Source organism: Pelobates fuscus, chromosome 1 (assembly GCF_036172605.1).
Source record: "Pelobates fuscus isolate aPelFus1 chromosome 1, aPelFus1.pri, whole genome shotgun sequence".
Lineage (NCBI taxonomy): Eukaryota > Metazoa > Chordata > Amphibia > Anura > Pelobatidae > Pelobates > Pelobates fuscus.
The window spans coordinates 105,312,296-105,335,185 of record NC_086317.1 but is presented as its reverse complement, the minus strand read 5'-3'; the positions used below and the strand labels follow the sequence as shown (position 1 = coordinate 105,335,185).

General features: G+C 41.5%; 1 protein-coding gene across 3 annotated transcripts in view; it reads left to right on the top strand.

Annotated features, from left to right (window-relative positions):
- The window catches only part of SLC35A5 (solute carrier family 35 member A5), a 36,233-nt gene extending 13,627 nt beyond the window's left edge, over positions 1-22,606 (top strand). For all 3 annotated transcript variants that reach the window (XM_063444273.1, XM_063444272.1, XM_063444271.1), the window contains 5 exons: positions 6,299-6,397; positions 7,426-7,559; positions 11,609-11,676; positions 13,992-14,742; positions 21,596-22,606. In XM_063444273.1, coding sequence (XP_063300343.1) covers positions 6,299-6,397; positions 7,426-7,559; positions 11,609-11,676; positions 13,992-14,742; positions 21,596-21,664 — 1,121 coding nt within the window. In that variant the 3' untranslated portion in view covers positions 21,665-22,606. The remainder of the gene's footprint in view (positions 1-6,298; positions 6,398-7,425; positions 7,560-11,608; positions 11,677-13,991; positions 14,743-21,595) is intronic.
- The last annotated feature ends 284 nt before the right edge of the window (positions 22,607-22,890 follow it).

Sequence of the window (22,890 nt, the reverse complement as noted above, 5' to 3'; positions counted from 1 at the left end):
TGCCCCATGTAACCACTTCACCCCCAACCCCCCCATGTAACCACTTCACCCCCTGCCCCCTGCCCCCCATGTAACCCCTTCATTCCCTGCCCTCCCCCATGTAACCCCTTCACCCCCTGCAACCTCTGCCCTCCCCATGTAACCCCTTCACCCCCCGCCCCCCATGTAACCCCTTCACCCCCCGCCCCCCATGCAACCCCTTCACCCCCTGCCCCCCATGCAACCCCTTCATCCCCTGCCCTCCCCCATATAACCCCTTCACCCCCTGCCCCCCATGTAACCCCTTCATTCCCTGCCCTCCCCCATGTAACCCCTTCACCCCCTGCAACCTCTGCCCTCCCCATGTAACCCCTTCACCCCCTGCCCCCCATGTAACCCCTTCACCCCCTGCCCCCCATGTAACCCCTTCACCCCCTGCCCCCCATGCAACCCCTTCATCCCCTGCCCTCCCCCATATAACCCCTTCACCCCCTGCAACCCCTGCCCTCCCCATGTAACCCCTTCACCACCTGCAACCCCTTTACCCCCTTCACTCTGCCCTCCCCATGTAACCACTTCACGCCCTGCCCTCCCTATGTAACCCCTTCACCCCCTGCCCTCCCCCATGTAACCCCTTCACCCCCTGCCGCCCCATGTAACCACTTCACCCCCTGCCCTCCCCATGTAACCACTTCACCCCCTGCCCTCCCCATGTAATCCCTGCCCTCCCCATGTAACCCCTTCACTCCTTGCCCTCCCCATGCAACCCCTTCATCCCCTGCCCTCCCCCATATAACCCCTTCACCCCCTGCCCTCCCCATGTAACCCCTTCACCACCTGCAACACCTTTACCCCCTTCACTCTGCCCTCCCCATGTAACCCCTTCACCCCCTGCCCTCCCCGTGTAACCCCTTCACCCCCTGCCCCCCCATGTAACCACTTCACCCCTGCCCCCCATGTAACCACTTCACCCCTGCCCTCCCCATGTAACTCCTTCACTCCCTGCCCTCCCCATGTAATCCCTGCCCTCCCCATGTCACCCCTTCACTCCCTGCTCTCCCCCATGTCACCTCTTCACTCCCTGCTCTCCCCCATGTCACCCCTTCACTCCCTGCCCTCCCCCATGGTAACCTTTTCTCCCTCTGCCCCCCCCCCCACTGTAGCCTTTTCTCCCCCTGCCCCCAACACTGTAACCCTTTCCCCCCGCCTGCGCCACCCCTTCTCCCCCTGCTTGCCCACCCCTTCTCCCCCTGCCCGCCCACTGTAATCCTTTCTCACTTTGCCCTCACACTGCCCCCCACACTGTTACCAGCAAACACACTCCCTCCCACACTGTCACCCTCACCTCTCCCACACACTGTCACCCTCACCTCCTGTCTCTGCGTGTATGTGTATCTGTGTGTCCTTTTGTGTCATTGTATGTGTATTTGTGTGTCTGTGTGTATTGTGTGTCAGTGTGTATCTGTGTACATGAGTGTCTGTTTATCTATGTGTGGGAAACTAGGTGTCATTGTGTGTATTGCTGTCAGGGTGTGTATTTGTGTGTCTGTGTGTGTCTCTGTATGTGTGTGTATATGTGTATACACTTCACACATACTCCATTCAAACACACATTGTGTATATGTATATTTTATAAACACAATACACACACACACACTGCATCCACTACACACGTACTGCAAACGCAAACATTACATACAAACACACCCCGGCATTAAAACACTAAAATTATCTACAAACACCCCTTCATTCAAACACCAACACTCAAAAAGCACACCTGCATTTCAAGTCCGACTCTACATACAAACACCCTTGCATTCAGACGCAAACATTACAAACAAGTACACCACTACATTCCAATGGCAACAGTACATACAAATACACCCATACATGCACACATATACTTAATACAAAAACATGCTTACATTCAAACGCTCAAACACTGCTCACAAAAATAACCCTGCAATGATAAGAAAATGGTAGATCCCCATCTGGTATAGCATTATTGAAGTTCTCCGACAGATGGAGATCTACCTTTTGGCCACACTTGCACTAGAGGGGGGCCCAGAAAACATATTTGCACCAGGGCACTCTCTACATTAGTTCCACCACTGGGATAAGCAATGTGAGGTGCCTGGATGAAAGAGCAGGACACAGCACTTCTGATTCTGAGTCTGTGAGTAAGCAGTTGTATGTCTCTAAAACTGATTGTCATGATTTGCAAAGTTTCTGCCTTTAAACTGCCATGATATCCCATAATTTTGCCTCTAAAACTGCCATGTTATGCCAATTTTGTGCATCTAAAACGGATTGCCATGGTGTGCCAATTTTATGCTTTTAAAACTGATTGCCATGTTGTGCCAATTTTATGCATCTGACTGTTTGCCATGGTATGCCAATTGTATGCCTCTGAAGCTGATTGCCATGATATGCCAAGTTTATGCATCTAAAGCTTGACAGGCTGTGCCAAGTTTATGTATTTAAAGCTGCCATGATGTTCCAATTTTATGCCTCTAAAACTGATTGCCACGATGTTCTGAATTTATGCCTCTAAAGCTGGTTGCCATGGTGTGACAATTGTAAGCCTCTAAAACTGATTGCTATGGTGTGCCAATTGTATGCACCTAAAGTTGCCATGATGTGCCAAGTTTATACATCTAAAACTGATTGCCATGATGTAACAATTTTATGCATCTAAAGCGGATTGCTATAGTGTGCCAATTTTATGCATCTAAAGCTGGCATAATGTTCCAATTGTATGCCTGTAAAGCTGATTGCCATGGTGTGCCAATTGTATGCATCTAAAGCGGATAGTGTGCCAATTGTATGCCTCTAAAGCGGTTTTCCATGGTGTGCCAGTTTTATGCCTCTAAAAGTAATTGTCATGGTGTGCCAATTATGTGCATCTAAAGCGGATTGCTATGGTGTTCACTTTTTAAAATATGCATTAAAAGCAAGTGGGTCTCGAAAAATTACCGTTTTGAAAAGTGGGTCTCGGCCCATGAAAGTTTGGGAAGCCCTGCTCTATACTGTCCTGCAATTATATAAAATATTCTATACACAACTTAATCTTAAACTATATACACTAAAATTATAGTACAAGTCGGGCTTTCAAAATTCACAGGAAAGAATGCAGAGATAGTGATTCATTGAGGCCTCTTGGGGAGACAGTATCTAGTTCATCTATCCAGAATGCTTCTTTGTTTAGAAGCATCTTCCCCCGGTCACCTCCTCTCCTTGACAGTGGAATATGGTCAATCGCCACAAATTTTAACGTGGCCAAGGTGTGTTTCAATCTTAAAAAGTGATTAGCTACCGGTTTGTCCGAGTGGCCATCCCTATACGCCAACCGGATGCTGGACCTGTGTCCTCTGATGCGCTCACATATAGCTGTTTCGGTTTTACCTATGTAGCAAAGACCACATGGACAGCTCAGTTTGTATATTACATGTGTGATTTTGCATGTTATAGTGAACTTAATAGGGTAAACCTTGTTGTTGTGCGGGTTGTTAAATGTCTTCGCCGGAATCATGTGGCTACATGTGACGCATCCCAAGCATCTAACTGATCCCCTAATTTGTACTTACCCACTTAGAGCACCTGGGGTGAGTCAATTAATTAATGCATTCATATATATGTGATATCTGTATTAATGTTCATATGATCCTGATGAAAGTCCACATGCTGGACTGAAACGTCGATCGGTTTTATGGATTGAATAAAAGTTAAGTTTTAAGAAACTTCCGTGAGTGCAGCCACATCTCTTTGATATATATATATATAAAAAAAAAAAAAAAAAAAAACTTTTACAAACTAATAAAATCTGTCAACATTGAAGTTGCTGTTTAGTAGATAGGAGAGTGCGCTGGATCTTGTGTATTTATTGTATATATATATATATATATATATGTATATGTATATATATATATGTGTATATATATATGAAAATCTGAGATGTACCAAATGAGATTGGAGTTGCCACCTTATTAAGTGCACGAATACCTACTGTTTAGAGCCTATACCTTGAAAAGGCTCTATACCATGCGAGTTTGAATTTGAAATGTTAAATTCAAATTATCCACCCATACGTTATTACTCTATTGTGTTTTCGTCTATATTTTTATGTATGAAATACCCCCTTGAAGTTTGTTTTAATGGGGTAAGTGCCCATATTTTATACATCTTTTTGGCAGCACTCAATCTCTCTGTGTAATGGTGAATGGTAGCACCAAAACAGTGGGAGTTTAAATACATTTCTATGCTGTGTGTGTGTTTGTGTAGTGTATGCTGTGTGTGTGTTTGTACAGTGTATATGTTTGCGTAGTGTATGCAGTGTGCGTGTTTGCGTAGTGTATCCAGTGTGCGTATTGCGTAGTGTATTCAGTTGTGCATGTTTGTGTAGTGCAGGGGTAGTCAACCTAGTCCATACCTCCTACTAGTGGGTGTTTGGGGATTTCAGGTGGCCGGTAGTGGGTTCTGCAGAAATCACCAAGTAAGCCTCGATGGCCGTGGACCGAGGCACAAACACAGACTGCTCCTTCACACACGCACTGCCCCTCTCACGCATGCACTGCCCTACACACACACACACACACACACACACACACACACCACCTTTCACACACACAGCACCTCACAGACAAACATAGAAAAAGAAAGTAGAATAGAAAAAATGGAAAAAAAAAAACCATTTAAGTACATATTAAAAAAAAAAAGACTCTTTTCTAAGAAAGAAAAATAAATTGCATTTGCGCTATAAAATTAGTTATTGCGGCACTGGTGGGCAGTAAGGAAATTTTACCATTAACAAAGATACAAAAGTGTTATTAAAAGGTTGACTACCCCTGGTGTAGTGTATGTAGTGTGTATGTGTACTGTAGTGTATACAGTTTGTGTGTGTGTATAGTGTATACAGTTTGTGTGTGTGCATAGTGGATGCAGTTTGTGTGTGTATAGTATATGCAGTGTAGTGTATGTGTGTGTATATAGTATATGCAGTGTAGTGTATGTGTGTGTGTGTGTGTGTTTATATTGTGTGGGATAAGTGCTGGGGGGGTGAGCAGTGTATTCCCATCCCCGCTCCTCCCCGACTCTTATCTGTGTCCAGGGAGGGCAGTACACTAAATTCCCTGGTTGTCCGGTGGCACAGCATGGTTGTCCAATGAAGAGGGGCCCAGGAGTCTCCAAGTTTGTTCCACCTCCAGCAGCAGCAGGTCCTCTGTTCCGCGGGTTGTCATTGCAACACTCCATCTTGCATTGCATGCGGAGCGTTGCCATAGCAACCTGTAGCAATGCTCTCGCAGATTGCAAGAATAGAGGACCTGCTGCTGCTGGAGATAGAACAAATGTGAAGACTCCAGTAAGTGGCCCGGGCCCTTTACATAAGACACAGGGGTGGAAATTTGCCGTCCGTGTCAAAGTGCGCCCGGGCAACCCTCTAGTGAGTGGAGACTCTGCCCCCCCCTTAGTACACCACTGAAGTTGCCATTAAATTTACGAGTCTCATCCCACTATTTGTAGTTTGCATGTGTATTAGGGTTCAAGTTCAACTCTATGGTGAGTAGAAATGTATCCCTAGTGAGCCTGGACCCTCAGGACTTGCAGTTGCGAGTAACTTTTAGTCCTGTCTAGTAGTGAACCACTTGGAATTTTGAGCCCTGATTGCGGACAATAAGTTTCTTGAATGAGAACTACGTGGTTACTTATATTTATTTAAGTACTACCGGAAAGGAAACATTGAAATGTCTCATTCTCAAGTATGTTGTTATTATTATTATTATTGCCATTTCTATGTTCTATGCTAATAACATGGCTGTGGCAAAGTAGAATTAAAATACTAAGGGGGAGATTTATCAAGGCGAAAGTAAGTGTTCTTCTGTGGCAAAGAACTATTCACCATGGAAACAAAATGTCCTCTCTCAAAATGTACACTTTACACCTGAAATCGCACTTGTTTTCCCCTGATAAATCTCCCACTATTTAATTTTCAATGAACTTGCTTTCAATTTGGCTGGCCCTACGTGAGAGTAAAATGTTATACTCTTTAAAGTGATTCCAAGTAATGCTACTTAGGGCATGCACACTTTAACTCTGAACAGCTTATGCTTTTACACTCTGTGCCCTCCAGCGACTGTACTGAGTCCAGACTGGCCAGACAAAACCTAATAAATGGATGGAAAGGCTGGCATTTGATATAGATTTATAATTAAGAAAAACAATGTATGATCTTAAAATATGCTGTCAAAGACATTACTGATGTTTTTCAAAGCACTGATGTAGAAAGAAAACAAGTTATACTTTTGTTTTTTTTAATTCACAGATAATACATATGACTATGTTCCAGCTACAGTGAATGTATGTGCTGAAGCTGTTAAGCTTATCTTCTGCATGATAATGGCTGTCAGGATAATTATAAAAGGTGAGTGTTCGTGCAGTACTGTTTGTTAAAGGAACATGCCAAAGTTAGAAAAACATTTTAGGTTTATGCTCTTAGAGAAGCATTGAAACCAGTGCTTCTCCATTAGAAGCTCTCACCCCTGCCTTGAGTGAGTAATCAAAGTGAGTGAGGAAGCAAACCCTTCCGGCTGTCCGGTTGGCACTCGGGAGGTATTACTAAGGGAGTTTATAAAAGTACTAAATTCTATTGATAAAACATGGTAAATGTGATTTCATGTTAAGTCCTAAAGAATTTCAGTAAGCTGAAGTGATTTAGAGGTTGGAATGTTTCTTTAAGACTGTATTCCTAATCTATTTCTCTGGGGCTGTGTTCACTGTGATGAGACTGACCATTTCAGTACTATTTTTGGTGCAATAATTTAAAGTGATACATAAGTGCCAGGAATACAAATATGTATTGGTGAAACGATCGCTCCCTCTGCTTCCCTCCTCCATCGCGTTTGAAATTTACTTACCTTTTCCCAGGGTCGAAGCTCTGCCCCCTCCGAAGTCCCACGACGAGTGGACGCTAATGCCAATGTGGGCAGACTTAGTGCTGCAATGTAAACATTGCAGTTTCAGTGGAACTGCAATGTATAACCATGCAGCACCAGGTGCAAAAGGGGCACTGCACCGAGACCACTTCAATGAGCTGAAGTGGTCTGGGTGCCTGTCCCTTTAAAAAAAATATATATATATATATATATATATATTTACAAGCCCATTTGCCTAAGCAATAGATTTTATAATACACACAATGTACACAATACACACATTTTTCCAATTTTCTTATTAAATGCCTATTAGAGAAGCACACCAAATAACTGTGTTTCCTTTTGTAGTTAGTGAATGTTAAATAGAGATACAACAGTAATCTTACTGTCGCCCATCTATTTACAGATCTATATGTATATGTTTCTTAATGGCCTTTGCTATAAGCATTGAAAGGTGAATGATCACCCAGAATACCTTGTATAGTGATTAAGCGATTTGTAATAATCTCCCTTTCAGAGAAACGGCCGCGGAGATGCAGTGTGTGCCTTTCTTTAAAGGAGTTTTGGAAAGTCATCAAATGGGCCATTCCAGCATTTCTATATTTTCTGGATAATTTAATCATTTTTTCAGTTATGAGCTACCTGCAACCAGTAAGTGTTTATGCTCGTGCTGCATAGGACCATGTTTGCTATATATTATTTATGTTCTATTTATTATTCTTTGTATTTGTTTATTATTGTCCCTTTTCAATTTGATTTGTACTTTTTTAATGTGCTCATCATATTGAATAAATTGTTGTTAAATTAAGGCATCAAACTAGACCCATACCTTGAGGTTTTTGCATTACACAGCAGTCTTCTGGTTGCATGCTTAGGACACATAACATTTTTAAAAATACAAAATTAAGTCCTCCGCTCAAACTCCCACTACTTTTTGGCAGCAGCAATGACCATAATACACACCAGCCCCAATACATACAATAAAAATCCCTATACACATTTAAATCACTGGAGTTTTTTTAGTGTCACTCTAATGGCCATTACAGTGTAAGCTCACCTGCCACGTCAAGGCAAATCTTAGGTGAGTCCTATACTAATAATTCCCCTTGCTTCTTTCAGCTCCAAGGTAAAAATCTCTGAGAGAGAGGGCATTTTTTCTTTTGTTAATCTCTTTTTTTTATTGAGGCGTAAAGGTATGTGGGTACATAAAATAAGAGGGGAGACAATAAAGTTTCAAACAAGTCAGGGGTAATACAATGCAAGGCATATCATCTCTATATAGTGCTAGCCTCATTTTTTGTGTATAATATTTAGGTTACTTCAGACTGTTATTCAGTTGCTGGATATGTAAATACATGCTAAGACTAGGTTAAGGAATCTATGAGCTGTGTAAAGTCAAAATATACAAGCTGAACAGTGACACAGTACGACTTCTCCTATACAAGGCTGTCTTATGCGATGCCTCGTAGGCAGGCTAAACGATTATTGACAGGAGCAGCTTAGTTATAGTAGTTTCCGCGGTTCTGTAGTCTAGCCCAGATAGGGTGGCTGGGAGATTTAAGGCTAAGCTGTGGCCAACATGGCGCGTGTGTGGGTTTAATGTGCTTGTCATTAACAGGCTTTGTATCAAGGGTCATTTTATGTGAGCATAAGAAGACAATAGGATAATACAACAGTACATACCCCACTTATACCTATGGTGTGAGGCCCATCTAACCACATAACAGGATTAAAACTTATATGAGGCAAGAAGGTAGTTATGTAAAGCCAGTTAGTATGGCTGGAATAAGCAGGCCATGCCCAGTTCTATAAACGTGTAATATAACATGCATAGTAGTCATAGGTAAGCACTGTCTCAGGACTGGTAATACAATCTAGGTTTAAAGCATAGGTAGCGAACTAAGTCATATAGCGAAGAAATACTGATAAGGTTCTATGTCCAAAAGATGCACAAGTGTTGTGCTATTTATGAGTCTGGCTAGATGTCATACTGGGACATCGGAGCTTCGCTGGGTCAAGGGGTCCTGACGGTGACTGTTTCGCAGACCTTGTGGATCAGTCCTGGCGGGGTGTACAGCTCCCGGCTTGGTCGCTGGCCCTGGCCCACCTCCTCAGCCGATCCCTTCCCGTGGCTTTGTGAGGTTTGAAGTTGGAAGGGTCCGCAGGGTGCAGGTGTGTTGTGCTGCTGTGAAGACCTCCGCCTGGCCCCAGGTCTCATGTGGGGTCTGCATCTCGGTGCCACAAACTCGGGTGTACATGTAGGCCGAGTTTTCCCTGCTGGGGCGCCACGGAGGGCCCTGATGGTTCTGCGCCGCCAGCGGCGGTTGGGCCTCCGGCAATGTGGTCGATGCCGTGGAGATAATCTCCCCCTGACCCTCGGACCAGGTGATAGGTCGGTGGTCGGTGCTGGGCTAGGAGGGTGAGTAGTGCCCGGGGTAGGCCCGCTCTTCCCCTGCTTCTCTGTTTCCCCTGTCGGGCCTTCGGGTGGCAGGAAGGGTCTCGTGAGGAGTTGCTCCCACCTGTCCCAGAATCGCTGAAATGCCAGGTCCAGGCTTGTAGGCTGCGGGTTCGTGGGCTCTGGCCTCATGAGTTGGGTTGCGTCCGCCATGTTGCCGGTTCTGGAGCATTCAGAACCCGGGCTTGAGTGAGTTGAAGGTCGATGAGCAGTGTGTGTCAGCGTGGTAGGGACCGGGATAACCCCCGCCGGTCCATAGGGGGGGAACGGGGACTCAGATTCTGCCTTGCTGTACTTGTGGACGGCGGGAGAGCGGCCGTCTCCCCCACCGCCGCCATGCTTGTAGGCCGCAACATTAGGAGGCACTGACCCGCTGTCAAAGTCCACGTTTGTGGTGTCAATTTGCAGGTCTCAGATTCCCCAGTCGAGTGGGTTCCAACTTGAGTCAGCTCGCGGTCTCCGCTTGTCGGAAATCGGCATTAAGTCGGATCAGCTACGGGAGCAGCAGCGGCATGCGTCTGCTCCCTTCTGCGGTCAGGCCCCGCCCCCCGGCATTTTTTCTAAACCCCTACATACTTATTAAAGGACCACTCTAGTGCCAGGAAAGCATACTCGTTTTCTTGGCACTAGAGTGCCCTGAGGGTGCCCCCACCCTCAGGGACCCCCTCCCGCCCGGCTCTGGAAAGGGGAAAGGGGTTAAATCTTACCTTTTTCCAGCGCTGGGCGGAGAGATCTCCTCCTGCTCTCCTCCTCCGATCCTCCTCTTCTCCTCCCCGTCGGCTGAATGCGCACGCGCGGCAAGAGCTGCGCGCGCATTCAGCCGGTCACATAGGAAAGCATTCATAATGCTTTCCTATGGACGCTGGCGTGCTCTCACTGTGAAAATCACAGTGAGAAGCACGCAAGCGCCTCTAGCGGCTGTCAATGAGACAGCCACTAGAGGACATAGGGGGAAGGCTTAACCCATTCATAAACATAGCAGTTTCTCTGAAACTGCTATGTTTATGAAAAAATGGGTTAACCCTAGAAGGACCTGGCACCCAGACCACCTCATTAAGCTGAAGTGGTCTGGGTGCCTAGAGTGGTCCTTTAACCCTTAATAGGGCACACATGAGGTGGCTGGCAGCACTGCAACATGTAACACAAAAGTAAATACAAATATACCAAATTAAGTCCTGCACTCAAACTCCCACTACTCCTGGGCGGCAGCAGCGTAACATTTTTGGTAACTTTTTTTCTGCCCTATCCTAGTCATAGTGTTAGGTGCTATAACTTCAAAAGGCATGTGACATATAGTTTTCTGACCCTAGAGTCAAAGGAAAATTGATTACATGTTACAGTAATGTTCCGTTACATTGTGCACAGTTTACATATTAGTCCTTAGCTAAACATGGAGGGAATTCTTTATAAACTGTTTGAGCAATACTCTGCCTCTCTGTATGTTGTATTCTTTCTGTATGTTGATTATAGCCACATTTTAATGTTCATTAGTTAAGAGACCTGATGTCCACCTATAGTGATGTCTGAAAACCCAAGGGTCTCTGCATACCCCAAGTTTGGGATTATCTGCTTAATGTCTAGAGGGGTGATTTCTCATTATGACACTCAAACCTCTGCTGGCTCATTGCATTAAAGGACCACTATAGTGCCAGGAAAACAGTCGTTTTCCTGGCACTATAGTGCCTTGAGGGTGCCCCCACCCTAAGGGACCCCCTCCCGCCTGGGGCTCAGAGAGAGGAAGGGGTTAAAATCTTACCTTTCTCCAGCGCTGGGCGGGGAGCTTTCCTCCTCCTCTCCTCCTTCCTCGCAACGTCATCAGCTGAATGCGCATGCGCGGCAGGAGCCGCGCGCGCATTCAGCCGGTCTCATAGGAAAGCATTTACATGCTTTCCTATGGACGCTGGCGTCTTCTCACTGTGATTTTCACAGTGAGAAGCACGCAAGCGTTTCTAGTGGCTGTCAATGAGACAGACACTAGAGGCTCTAGAGGCTGGAATAACCCTCAGTATAAACATAGCAGTTTCAAAGAAACTGCTATGTTTATAAAAAAAAAAAAAAAAGGGTTAACCCTAGCTGGACCAGGCACCCAGACCACTTCATTAAGCTGAAGTGGTCTGGGTGCCTATAGTGCCTATAGTGGTCCTTTAAGCATAGCACACAGTCACAGACAATTTCAAGGGGAAAAAAAGAGTTTGTGTCCATTTGTTGTAACCAAGGTTTATGACTTTCTTTGTTTGTATTTTAGGCTATGGCTGTATTGCTTTCCAATTTTGTTATCATCACAACTGCAATATTCTTCAGGTTAATTTTAAAGTAAGTCATGATGTATATTCATGCATGTCTGTCTATCTGATATCATATATGTGTTCTTATTGTCTGTGGTGGCATCCAACAACTGTGGAATCCAAGTTGGCAAGAATATGGCTTAGCTAATTAACCAATAAATTAAGCAGAATAGGTCAAAAAAATAAAACAAAAAGTAAACATTTTAAAGGGCCACTTAAGCCTGGATTTCTCCCACTCTGTTTTACTGTATTGTATAGATAATGTTAAAAAATAAATAATTTTTTTTTTGAAATAATAAATAAAATATCCCCACATTTTAGTTCCTGCATTTGCATCTTTTGTTTTGTTTTTGTATTGTAAAATGGTGTTTATCCCACAGATATCTGTATGCAAACAGAAATTTGCCCAAATGTTAATAAGGCGGCAACATTAGTACAAGTATATGTTTTAAGCAAGATGCATAGTGGTAGTTGCCTGACTCAGTACAGTTTTTTTTTTTTTTTTTTTTAAACTACATTTATATAGTTGTAAACAAGTGCATAACACAATACATATTACATCAGACATTCTGAATGGTACCACATATTTCAAACTTATATGGAAACAGTCACATCACAGGATTTTTAGTTCTCGGTTTACTTATCTTGTCTCCCAGTCAGTCATTGTTCTAAGCGCTGTACCTTGCTCAGCTTAGAGAAAGCATACATAGAAAGAGGAGAATTGAAACCATGTTTCTATTTCCCCTTCCTTATTTGCAATGTTTGCCCTGGCTTTGCCTTGTCTGAAGTGGATTGAGATGTATTTTGATAAATCTTTAAAATAAATTTAAAAGAAAACAAATCACCTCCTGAAAAAAAAAAGCTAATTTCAAGTTATTAGTGATTTGCAATGTTCTATTCCTGGGATAGGCAACCTTTGGCACTCCAGATGTTGTGGACTACATCCCCCATAATGCTCTTACACACATATCTTAAACACATCTGCAGTGCTGAAGGTTGCCTATGTCTGTTCTATTCAATGGTGTGCATTCCAGAGAAGTGACAGTTCCCCTTTAACCAACTGCTGATTTTAAACAGATCAAATCCAACATGCCAAAATTAACAAAGGTTGGCGTTTGACTTTTTTTAGGATGTTATCTCACTCGGTGATATAGTTCACAGTGAGAACTGTAAACTGGGTTAGTCAGTCTGATTAATGTTACATGCTGAATGCGGCACATTCTTATGTGGTAATTCCTGGAAATATCTGTAAAAACTGATAAGATGAAGTATTAAAACTATGTACATGTAAAACCCACACTGCAAAAATCCATGTTATTTGACCTAAGTTCAATACAGCTAGTAATTGGAATTCCAAATTATCAGATCAAAATAATTTGGTTCTGATGTGAAGTTGGGCTGTTAATAACAAGTCAACAACATAGGTACTTCTCTTCCCCACCCACTATAGAAGCCGCCATAATCGGTTCAATGTGCAGTGTTTATATTACACATTATCACTGGTTACATGGATTCCAAAATGGCCATCAATCAACATTAAAGGATCACTATAGGGTCAGGAACACAAACATGTATTCCTAACCCTATTGTGCTAAACCCGCCATTTAGGAGGCTTGCCCCCCTTAGTCCCCCTATAAAAGTTTCAAACTCACCTTATTTCCAGCTCCGCCCCCTTTGTGACATCATCGAAATGGCCGGGTGGGCGGGGCCAGATGCTGTTTTGGCCAATCAGCACCTCCTCATAGAGATGCATTGAATCAATGCATCTCTATAGGGAAAATTAAGCTTCTCCATGCTGAGCGTGGGGACGCTGAACAGTAGGGCTGCTTCCAGTGGCCATCTAAGGAGTAGCCACTTAGAGGTGTTCCTAGAGGCAATGTAAACACTGCGTTTTTATCTGAAAAGGCACTTTTTACATGAAAATGCCTGAAGGGAGTGATTATACTGACCAGAACAAATTCAATAAGCTGTAGTTGTTCTGGTGACCATAGTGTCCCTTTAATTATTGTGGGCATACTCAAAAGTTTAGAATTTTTGTATGTGTTGTTATAACTAAAGTGTTAATAAAACACCCACTACATTTTGGAAGAATATATTTGTATTCCTTGCCTTATTGGATGCTGGCCAGGGCCAATCCACGTAGAAGCCATGGAATCATTGAAACAAAGGAATAGTAGGGCCGGTTAGATTAATCCAGTTGTTTAAAATACAATGTACATATTTTAAATGGTTTTGTTGTGCATATGTATTTTTCTTCATATCCTTTTATAATGCAATGTTATTTGTGGGACTTGCTTTTGATAATTTTAATGACTTATTTTTTGGCACACTTCTTATTCACAGACGCCATCTTTCATATGTGCAGTGGGCATCTCTTCTGATTCTATTCCTCTCTATAATGGGACTCAATTATCAAAGTGGAACCAATAGCGAGGTATCGGTCCATGGAGTCCATCATATATTTCACTCCACCCCATCCAATGGCTGTGTATATTTGTCAAAGTCAGAGACTGAAGACAAAGACTCTCAAAGCACATCACTCAACTATATCACTACCTTGAAATATTTTCCCATCAGCCTCGGTCACCTTTTGATTCTTCTACAATGTGTTATTTCTGCTTTGGCAAATATCTACAATGAGAAAATTCTGAAGGAAGGAGACCAGGTTTCTGAAAGTATTTTTGTTCAAAACTGCAAACTTTATGTCTTTGGCGTTGTGTTCAATGGCCTCACTCTGGTTCTGCAAAAAGAACACTTCAATAAGATTAAGTCCTGTGGATTTTTCTATGGCCATAATGGGTTTTCCATTGCACTTATTTTTGCCACTGCTTTTGTTGGACTTTCAGTGGCCTTCATATTAAAATTCAGAGACAACATGTTTCACGTCCTTACTGCACAGCTAACAACTGTGATCATTACGTTTGTCTCGTTTTTTGTGTTCAATTTCAAGCCTTCCATGGAATTCTTTTTTGAAGCTCCTGTTGTTATTCTCTCCATCTTTATTTATAATGCGAGTAGACTCTCGGAATCTCAAAGCCCTACCAGAGAAAAACTAAAAACTGTGAATGGCAAAGTGTGGGAGCGTCCAAGAGGAGTAAGTATTGCTTCTCTTTTCATCTTGAGGGTAGCACTTTAACATTCTTTATATTGACTACAGTTATTGAGGCTAACATAGTGGTAGCATTTTTAAGCTGTTTTGTAATAGTCTGATACTAAAATTACTATAGGATTGCTTTTGAATCCCTTTGTGTGCATCTGATACCAGAAATACACCTTTTTGATATGTTTAAGTGTTTTTGAGAACTCGCAAAACTCAAAGTCTAGCACGGGCCACATAAACAAGGTCTAAGTTTATGTGGGCCGCAAAAAAGAACACCTTAAATTTTCATAGAAATGTAGGTTTATTTTGAAAAGTACAGTATAAAAAAAAAACAGCATCCCACTCTATTAAATACCAGTCGCCCCTCATATACTAAATCCCAGTCCTCCTCCTCTACTAAATCCCAGCGCACCCCTCTAGCCAACAAGCAGACTCCACTCACATTGCCGCTGCCAGTATGCGACTCCGGAGTCCGGCCTCTGGAATACCCCATATGGTGCAGTCCGTACCCTGTGCCAAATCTGATCCTACCGCTACTTCTTAAAACCCTGTGAGGTGGAGCACGTCGGAATGTGACATGGCGTTGCGTGCCTCCATGCACCTCCAGGTACTCCACTGTCCAGTCGCAGCCAATGCAACACTGACAACACACAGTCACTCACTGACAACACACAGTCACTCACTGACAACACACAGTCACTCACTGACAACACACAGTCACTCACTGACAACACACAGTCACTCACTGACAACACACAGTCACTCACTGACAACACACACACACACACACACACACACATTTACACATTCTTGCACACACATCATTTTCTTTATTGCTCCCTACCTTTGGGAGCCGATGTGGGGCCTCTCCCTGGGGTCCAGTAGGGATCTTCTACCCGCTCCGTCGCGCGCAGTGTAGTGATGCTGGGTTCAGGAATATGATGTCATATTCCGGTGCCTGGCTTCACTACAGATGGCGCGTGTAAGGGAGCAGTGAGGAGCAGGAACACTGAGCTCCCTCGCTGGCCCTCCTCCTCGTGAAATTGTTCCTTTAAACAGATGGGCAGAAAAGGTGATGTGTAACAATTTGTTAACTGGTTTACCACATTTATATACTGTGTTAAATAGTTAATTCCCAATACACAAAATATGTATCTAATTTAATGTACTACATAATATGGCCAGTAGAGGGCACACACAAACATCCACTTACTAGAACCTGGTACAGTATAGTGGTGAAAAAACTATGGTTCAACCTTCTACAAAATAGCACAAATGTGTAATACTGAAAAAAAGAGAACAACAAACTAAAAGGGAGAGTAGACCAAAGAAATCGTATAATCTCAAAGTGTTTTTTTAGACACCGGACTTGCTCCTGCTGGATTTTGAAATTAAAACTCCTTATTACAATGACAGAGGAAGAGTCAAGAAATAATAACGGAGACTAAGATGGGGTATCTTAATGGGTTAGACCAGGGATAGGCAACCTTCGGCTCTCCAGATGTTGTGGACTACATCCCTCATAATGCTCTTACACACATAATGCTGGCAAAGCATCATGGAAGGTGTAGTCCAAAACATCTGCAGAGCCGAAGGTTGCCTATCCCTGGGTTAGACCAAGGAAGAAAATCGGCATAGATAAACACAAATCTTGCTAACTATATCTCTGTCTTAAGCAATCATCAGGGATGACCCCCTGATGAGCAAAATGTGAACACGCTAGGAGTACAGCTCAGTTATAGCATTACCGGTTTTCTAAAGATAGAAATATAGTTTGATAGTTTCTTCTTTACTGTCTAAACCATTAAAGTGAGCCTGTTGTGAAAAATACAACTTACCTGAAATCGCTCCCATATACATTGAATACAACATTTATATCAAAGATATGTGGTGTATTTAAATAGACGCTTGTGGTGCACATTCTCCACACTAGGTAACAGAGCCAGGATAAGTATAAATGAAGAGTGTGTATCAAAAACCACATAGGGAGTGATAGTCCCAAAACCAAATGTAATGGTGATAAGTAATCATAACATACAACCTGAAACATAGGCAGCTGGCAAAATGTAATCTACAAAATATAAAAAACGGAACATAACATAGTGTGTACTGTATAATACAAGTGTATGCTGAAATAAAGGTGGACTGTCACTCACATTTAGCAGAGCCGTACCAGGCTCTGTATAACAAGCTCAAGGGTGCCAATTCAGGCTGACAACACTCCAAGAAATGGCTGGACAGGTTCCGTAGTAGAAAAAGCGTATATTTATTTGAAGATAAAAATATAAAGTGAACTCCTGGTTATAAGGGAGTGGAACCCTGATATAATTAATATAAAAAAGAGGGGTATCCACTTACCCAAACAGTATTAACCTTTGGAGTGGTATAAAACAAATATATAAAATACAAACAAATGTGGAAATAGCAGCAAACGCGTTTCGGCTCGGTAGCCTTCTTCCAGTGCTGTTTCTCAAGTCCTCATGGCTTGTTTAAATGCGCCCGGCATTTCTGATCACCTGTGCGCATTTTTCCTTCCGCATACGTCACTTCCGGTATTTTCGAGCGATGTCATTTCCGGTTTTGCCAGTTGGAACGCATGGTGGAACGCAAACAGCGTTCAATCATTTCCGGAATCGAAGAGAATATATGTCTTAGAGCAAATACATAATATAAGAGACAGAAAATATAAATAAAACAAAATGCAATAGATGAACGGCCACATAAGTGGCTCAGAAGCTGTCAACAGTTATCTATACACTATTATTGGCAAAAGTCAATATATGGAAAAATACATCTAAATAGGATGGAAGAGCTGGCAAAATAGAACAAAAGGGAAAAAGGATATGTAGTCAGATATTAATCAAAAATATATAATATAAACAAATATGGCAAAAAAGAAAATATAATATGTGGAAAAAATATTTTAATTTAAAAAATGAGAAAACTCAAAATCTAAATTTAACCCATTTGGAAATAAGCAGTCTACATCAAAGATCCATTTACTTTCTATCTTTGCCAGCTCCTTTACATTATTTTCACCCCTCCAATTTTTCTCTTTCTTAAGAATAGCCATAAACGACAATACAGATGGATCGCTTCTATGTTTTTTAGCAAAGTGTGCTGACACACTGTGTTTCATATACCCCCTCTGGATGTTGCCCATGTGTTCCGCAATCCTCGTTTTTAATGCCCTAGTGGTCATCCCTATATACTGCAGGCCACATGGGCACCAGAGGAGGTATATGACATTGGTGGAATGGCATGTCAGAACCTGACTGATATACTTTCCCTATCCGTCAGGTTCTGACATGCCATTCCACCAATGTCATATACCTCCTCTGGTGCCCATGTGGCCTGCAGTATATAGGGATGACCACTAGGGCATTAAAAACGAGGATTGCAGAACACATGGGCAACATCCAGAGGGGGTATATGAAACACAGTGTGTCAGCACACTTTGCTAAAAAACATAGAAGCGATCCATCTGTATTGTCGTTTATGGCTATTCTTAAGAAAGAGAAAAATTGGAGGGGTGAAAATAATGTAAAGGAGCTGGCAAAGATAGAAAGTAAATGGATCTTTGATGTAGACTGCTTATTTCCAAATGGGTTAAATTTAGATTTTGAGTTTTCTCATTTTTTAAATTAAAATATTTTTTCCACATATTATATTTTCTTTTTTGCCATATTTGTTTATATTATATATTTTTGATTAATATCTGACTACATATCCTTTTTCCCTTTTGTTCTATTTTGCCAGCTCTTCCATCCTATTTAGATGTATTTTTCCATATATTGACTTTTGCCAATAATAGTGTATAGATAACTGTTGACAGCTTCTGAGCCACTTATGTGGCCGTTCATCTATTGCATTTTGTTTTATTTATATTTTCTGTCTCTTATATTATGTATTTGCTCTAAGACATATATTCTCTTCGATTCCCGGAAATGATTGAACGCTGTTTGCGTTCCACCATGCGTTCCAACTGGCAAAACCGGAAATGACATCGCTCGAAAATACCGGAAGTGACGTATGCGGAAGGAAAAATGCGCACAGGTGATCAGAAATGCCGGGCGCATTTAAACAAGCCATGAGGACTTGAGAAACAGCACTGGAAGAAGGCTACCGAGCCGAAACGCGTTTGCTGCTATTTCCACATTTGTTTGTATTTTATATATTTGTTTTATACCACTCCAAAGGTTAATACTGTTTGGGTAAGTGGATACCCCTCTTTTTTATATTAATTATATCAGGGTTCCACTCCCTTATAACCAGGAGTTCACTTTATATTTTTATCTTCAAATAAATATACGCTTTTTCTACTACGGAACCTGTCCAGCCATTTCTTGGAGTGTTGTCAGCCTGAATTGGCACCCTTGAGCTTGTTATACAGAGCCTGGTACGGCTCTGCTAAATGTGAGTGACAGTCCACCTTTATTTCAGCATACACTTGTATTATACAGTACACACTATGTTATGTTCCGTTTTTTATATTTTGTAGATTACATTTTGCCAGCTGCCTATGTTTCAGGTTGTATGTTATGATTACTTATCACCATTACATTTGGTTTTGGGACTATCACTCCCTATGTGGTTTTTGATACACACTCTTCATTTATACTTACTTTGATTTAGTGTCTGGGAAACACTGCTGTATCATCCACTACTGTTGTATATCCACTTTCATTCCATTTTTGGAAGCGCCTACTCACTATTGTATACTTTTATATAACAGAGCCAGGATGTTGGAAGTTCAAAAATAAGATGTCACACGGCAGCACTGTCTGGTAATTTACCGAGTGGGAGAATGTATGCAATTCATTTATTCTGACCTAACCTTTGCCGTTCCTTTTTTAAATCCTCCACACAACCACGAATGGGTAATAAACATTCCAGTATTGCACATAACCTATGTCCCACAACCTTTGGTTTGCAAAATCCTTTATATTATATCCCAGAATCCATTGCTCCTGAATGCATTGCACATTGAAATTTGCCAGAGTGGTTATGTTGCCTTTGAGAGCGTATGGTAGCCCAGGAATGATCATTAGCCCCATGATGGCATACCATTTGCAAAAGTAGACAACCCAAGGTATTGCAAATGGGGCATGTTCAGTCTTTTTTAGTAGCCACTTAGTCACAAACACTGGCCAAAGTTAGCATTCGTAATAGTTTTTTTTTTTTTTTTCATTTTTAATACACAATGAATATAAATGCTAACTTTGCCCAGTTTTAGTGACCAAGTGGCTACTAAAAAAGGCTGGACATACCCCATGTTACCTTGGGTTGTCTACTTTAAAAAAATAAATAAGTATGTGCATGTGAGGTGTGATTCAGAGATTTATTAAAGATGACCATGTTACAATGTCACTATTAATACATTTTAAAATTATTAATTTTGAAACTGCAATGTCCTACTTGTACTTTTACAACTTGCAAAAAAAGAGAGCTAAAAATATGTTAACATTGGGTATTTCTAAACTCAGGACAACATTTAGAAACTATTTAGTGATATGATATGATGAAAATAATGGTATCTTTAGAAAGACCATTTAATGGCAAGAAAAACGGTATATAATGTGTGTGGGTTAAGTAAATGAGTAAGAGGAAAATTACAGCTAAACACACAGCAGAAATGTAAAAACAGCCCTGGTCCTTAACGGTAAGAAAATTGAAAAACGGTCTGGTCACTAAGGGGATTACCATGCTTTTGGTCCACATAAAGTTAAATACAAGCCCATACAGATTCACTAAATCAGCTTTTGTGCTGCCATTTGTGGGCAGGATTTGGTCCACAACTCTAATAGCCTCATAGACAAGATATCAGATATGCCCGCACCCACCTGATATCAGAACTACCAAAGTGCTCACGACTGTGTTAATCTAAAATTTAAATTTCTCTTGCCAATTCTTTACAACTCAAGATTTACAGGGTTATTTAGTAAACTCTGAATTGTTGCAAATTAAATTGTCAAATCAAATGTCAATATTTTGACAAAAATAGCTGATCTCCGCTGACATTTTTTGCCTTAAATTTGCAATTTAGATTTGAATTTACTACAGTTCGGAGTTTAATTAAAGGACCACTATAGGGTCAACAACACAAACATGTATTCGTGTCCCTATAGTGTTAAGGATACCATCTAACTCCCCCTTGCCCTCGCTTAAATATAGTAAATCTTTCCTTTATTGCAGTCTGCTGCTGCTGGAGCTCTGCCCTTGATCTGCCTGCTTGGCTGACATCATCAGACATGGTGTTCTGAGCCAATCACACTGCTTTCACATAGGAAAGCATTAGATTGGCTGTGCAGATCAGGGGCAGAGCCAGCACAAGTCAAACACAGCCCTGGCCAATCAGCATCTCCTCATAGAAATGAATTGAATCAATGCATCTCTATGATGAAAGTTTAGTGTCTTCATGCAAATGGTGGAGACATTGAATGGCAGTGATGCACATCGTGCAGAACTGCCCCAGGTATCACCTCAAGTAGCCATCTGAGGAGTGGACCCGGGAGGTGCCTGCCCCTAAGCTCTAATGTAAACACTGCCTTTTCTCTGAAAATACAGTGTTTACTGCAAAAAGCCTGAACGGAATGATTATACTGACCAGAACAAATACAATAAGCTGTAGTTGTTCTGGTGACTGTGTCCCTTAATAATTCCTAACCATAAATAAACCACACGTTGTGATTTTAAAGGCAGCATGCCCTGTAGGCTTCTGTTGAGATAAGACTGAAGAGAAGTGTTCCATACCACATCATGTAGAGATCCATATGTTTGTATTTGTCTGTGGAATGTTTTGCCTTTCAAGCACAAGTCATGCATATGTGTACATTTATCACTGCAGGATGGCCACGAACTTGAGGAACTGACCAGAGCAGATGAATATTCAGAAACTGATGATGAACTTTTCTAACCAAAAAGAAGAAAAAACTGGATACTGGAAGGAGAACTGCAATTTTGTATTTTCAATGAAAAGATAGTTCCTCGGTGCTTATGGGTCTGAGGTGTTTTGTATGTCCTGGAGTACTTGAAATTGATGCAAGGGATATTTTAATATCCGATTAATTTAAATAATAATATGACAATATTCAATGTGAAAATAAAATCGTAGTTTCCTTGCCACCTCATCCTCAGAATGAATGTAGTTAAAAAGTAGACACTTTTTAGTATTTATATAGCGCCTTTCTCCCAGTGAGACTCTAAGCACTTTGAAGCACTGGCTCTAGGAATTAACCGCAGCTGAATAATAATAGATATTATTATTACCCAAGTGATGGTAATCATTTATCGACCTCAGAATGATGAAGAGCTGAGTTGACCCTGCGGGATTTGAACCTTTGACCTTGCTACAGGCTCTGTAGTGAGGGAATTTACCAACTGAGCTATAAGCCTACCTGTGTTGTAGTAAAACAGTTCCCACAATGCTTTGCCAGTTTATAATGTGTATTCTATAACTGGATATCTGCCAGGTCTAAAATGGTGGCAAAAAATGATTTTACTAGGGTGGCTTTTGCTGGTGAGAAGAAAAGTGGATTCTGGGATCATTTATAGAAAAGATTGATGTTAGAACTTTAGGTACATAGAATGCAGAGTTTAGAAACCATACTCTGTAAACTGTTTGGTTAATAGGACCGACTTTCTTATTCTATAAAGTTACTTCTCTTCTGATCTATATGGAAGTTTTGAGTATATTTTCTAAACAAGTGCCTTATCTAATTTTTTAACAATTTGGAATATGCTTTATGTTTGCAAGTTTCGTTACATACATATAACTTGATTACAAACTAAGAATAAACCTTCTAATGAATATTGAAAATATTGTATTACCAAAGTTATTTAAAGCAATGGATATTGGTAAAAGGGCCTGGTAGTATTTTTGTGTAAAATGATTTAATGGTGTAAATAATCATCCCTTAAAAGAAACTATCTTGCTGTGTCTCTGTATAAAATGCAATGCAAGCTGTCAGTAGCAGACTTGAATAAGCCTTTCCCTTTTGCATTACATTGTGGTAGAAACATATGATTCAAGCTTGTCTTCTGGATGTTGCTTAGAGATTTATTGAATAATCTTGTGAGCAACACAGAGAGAAAGGACATAATTAAATTGCCTTTTAAGGACTAGACCAGGGATAGGCAATC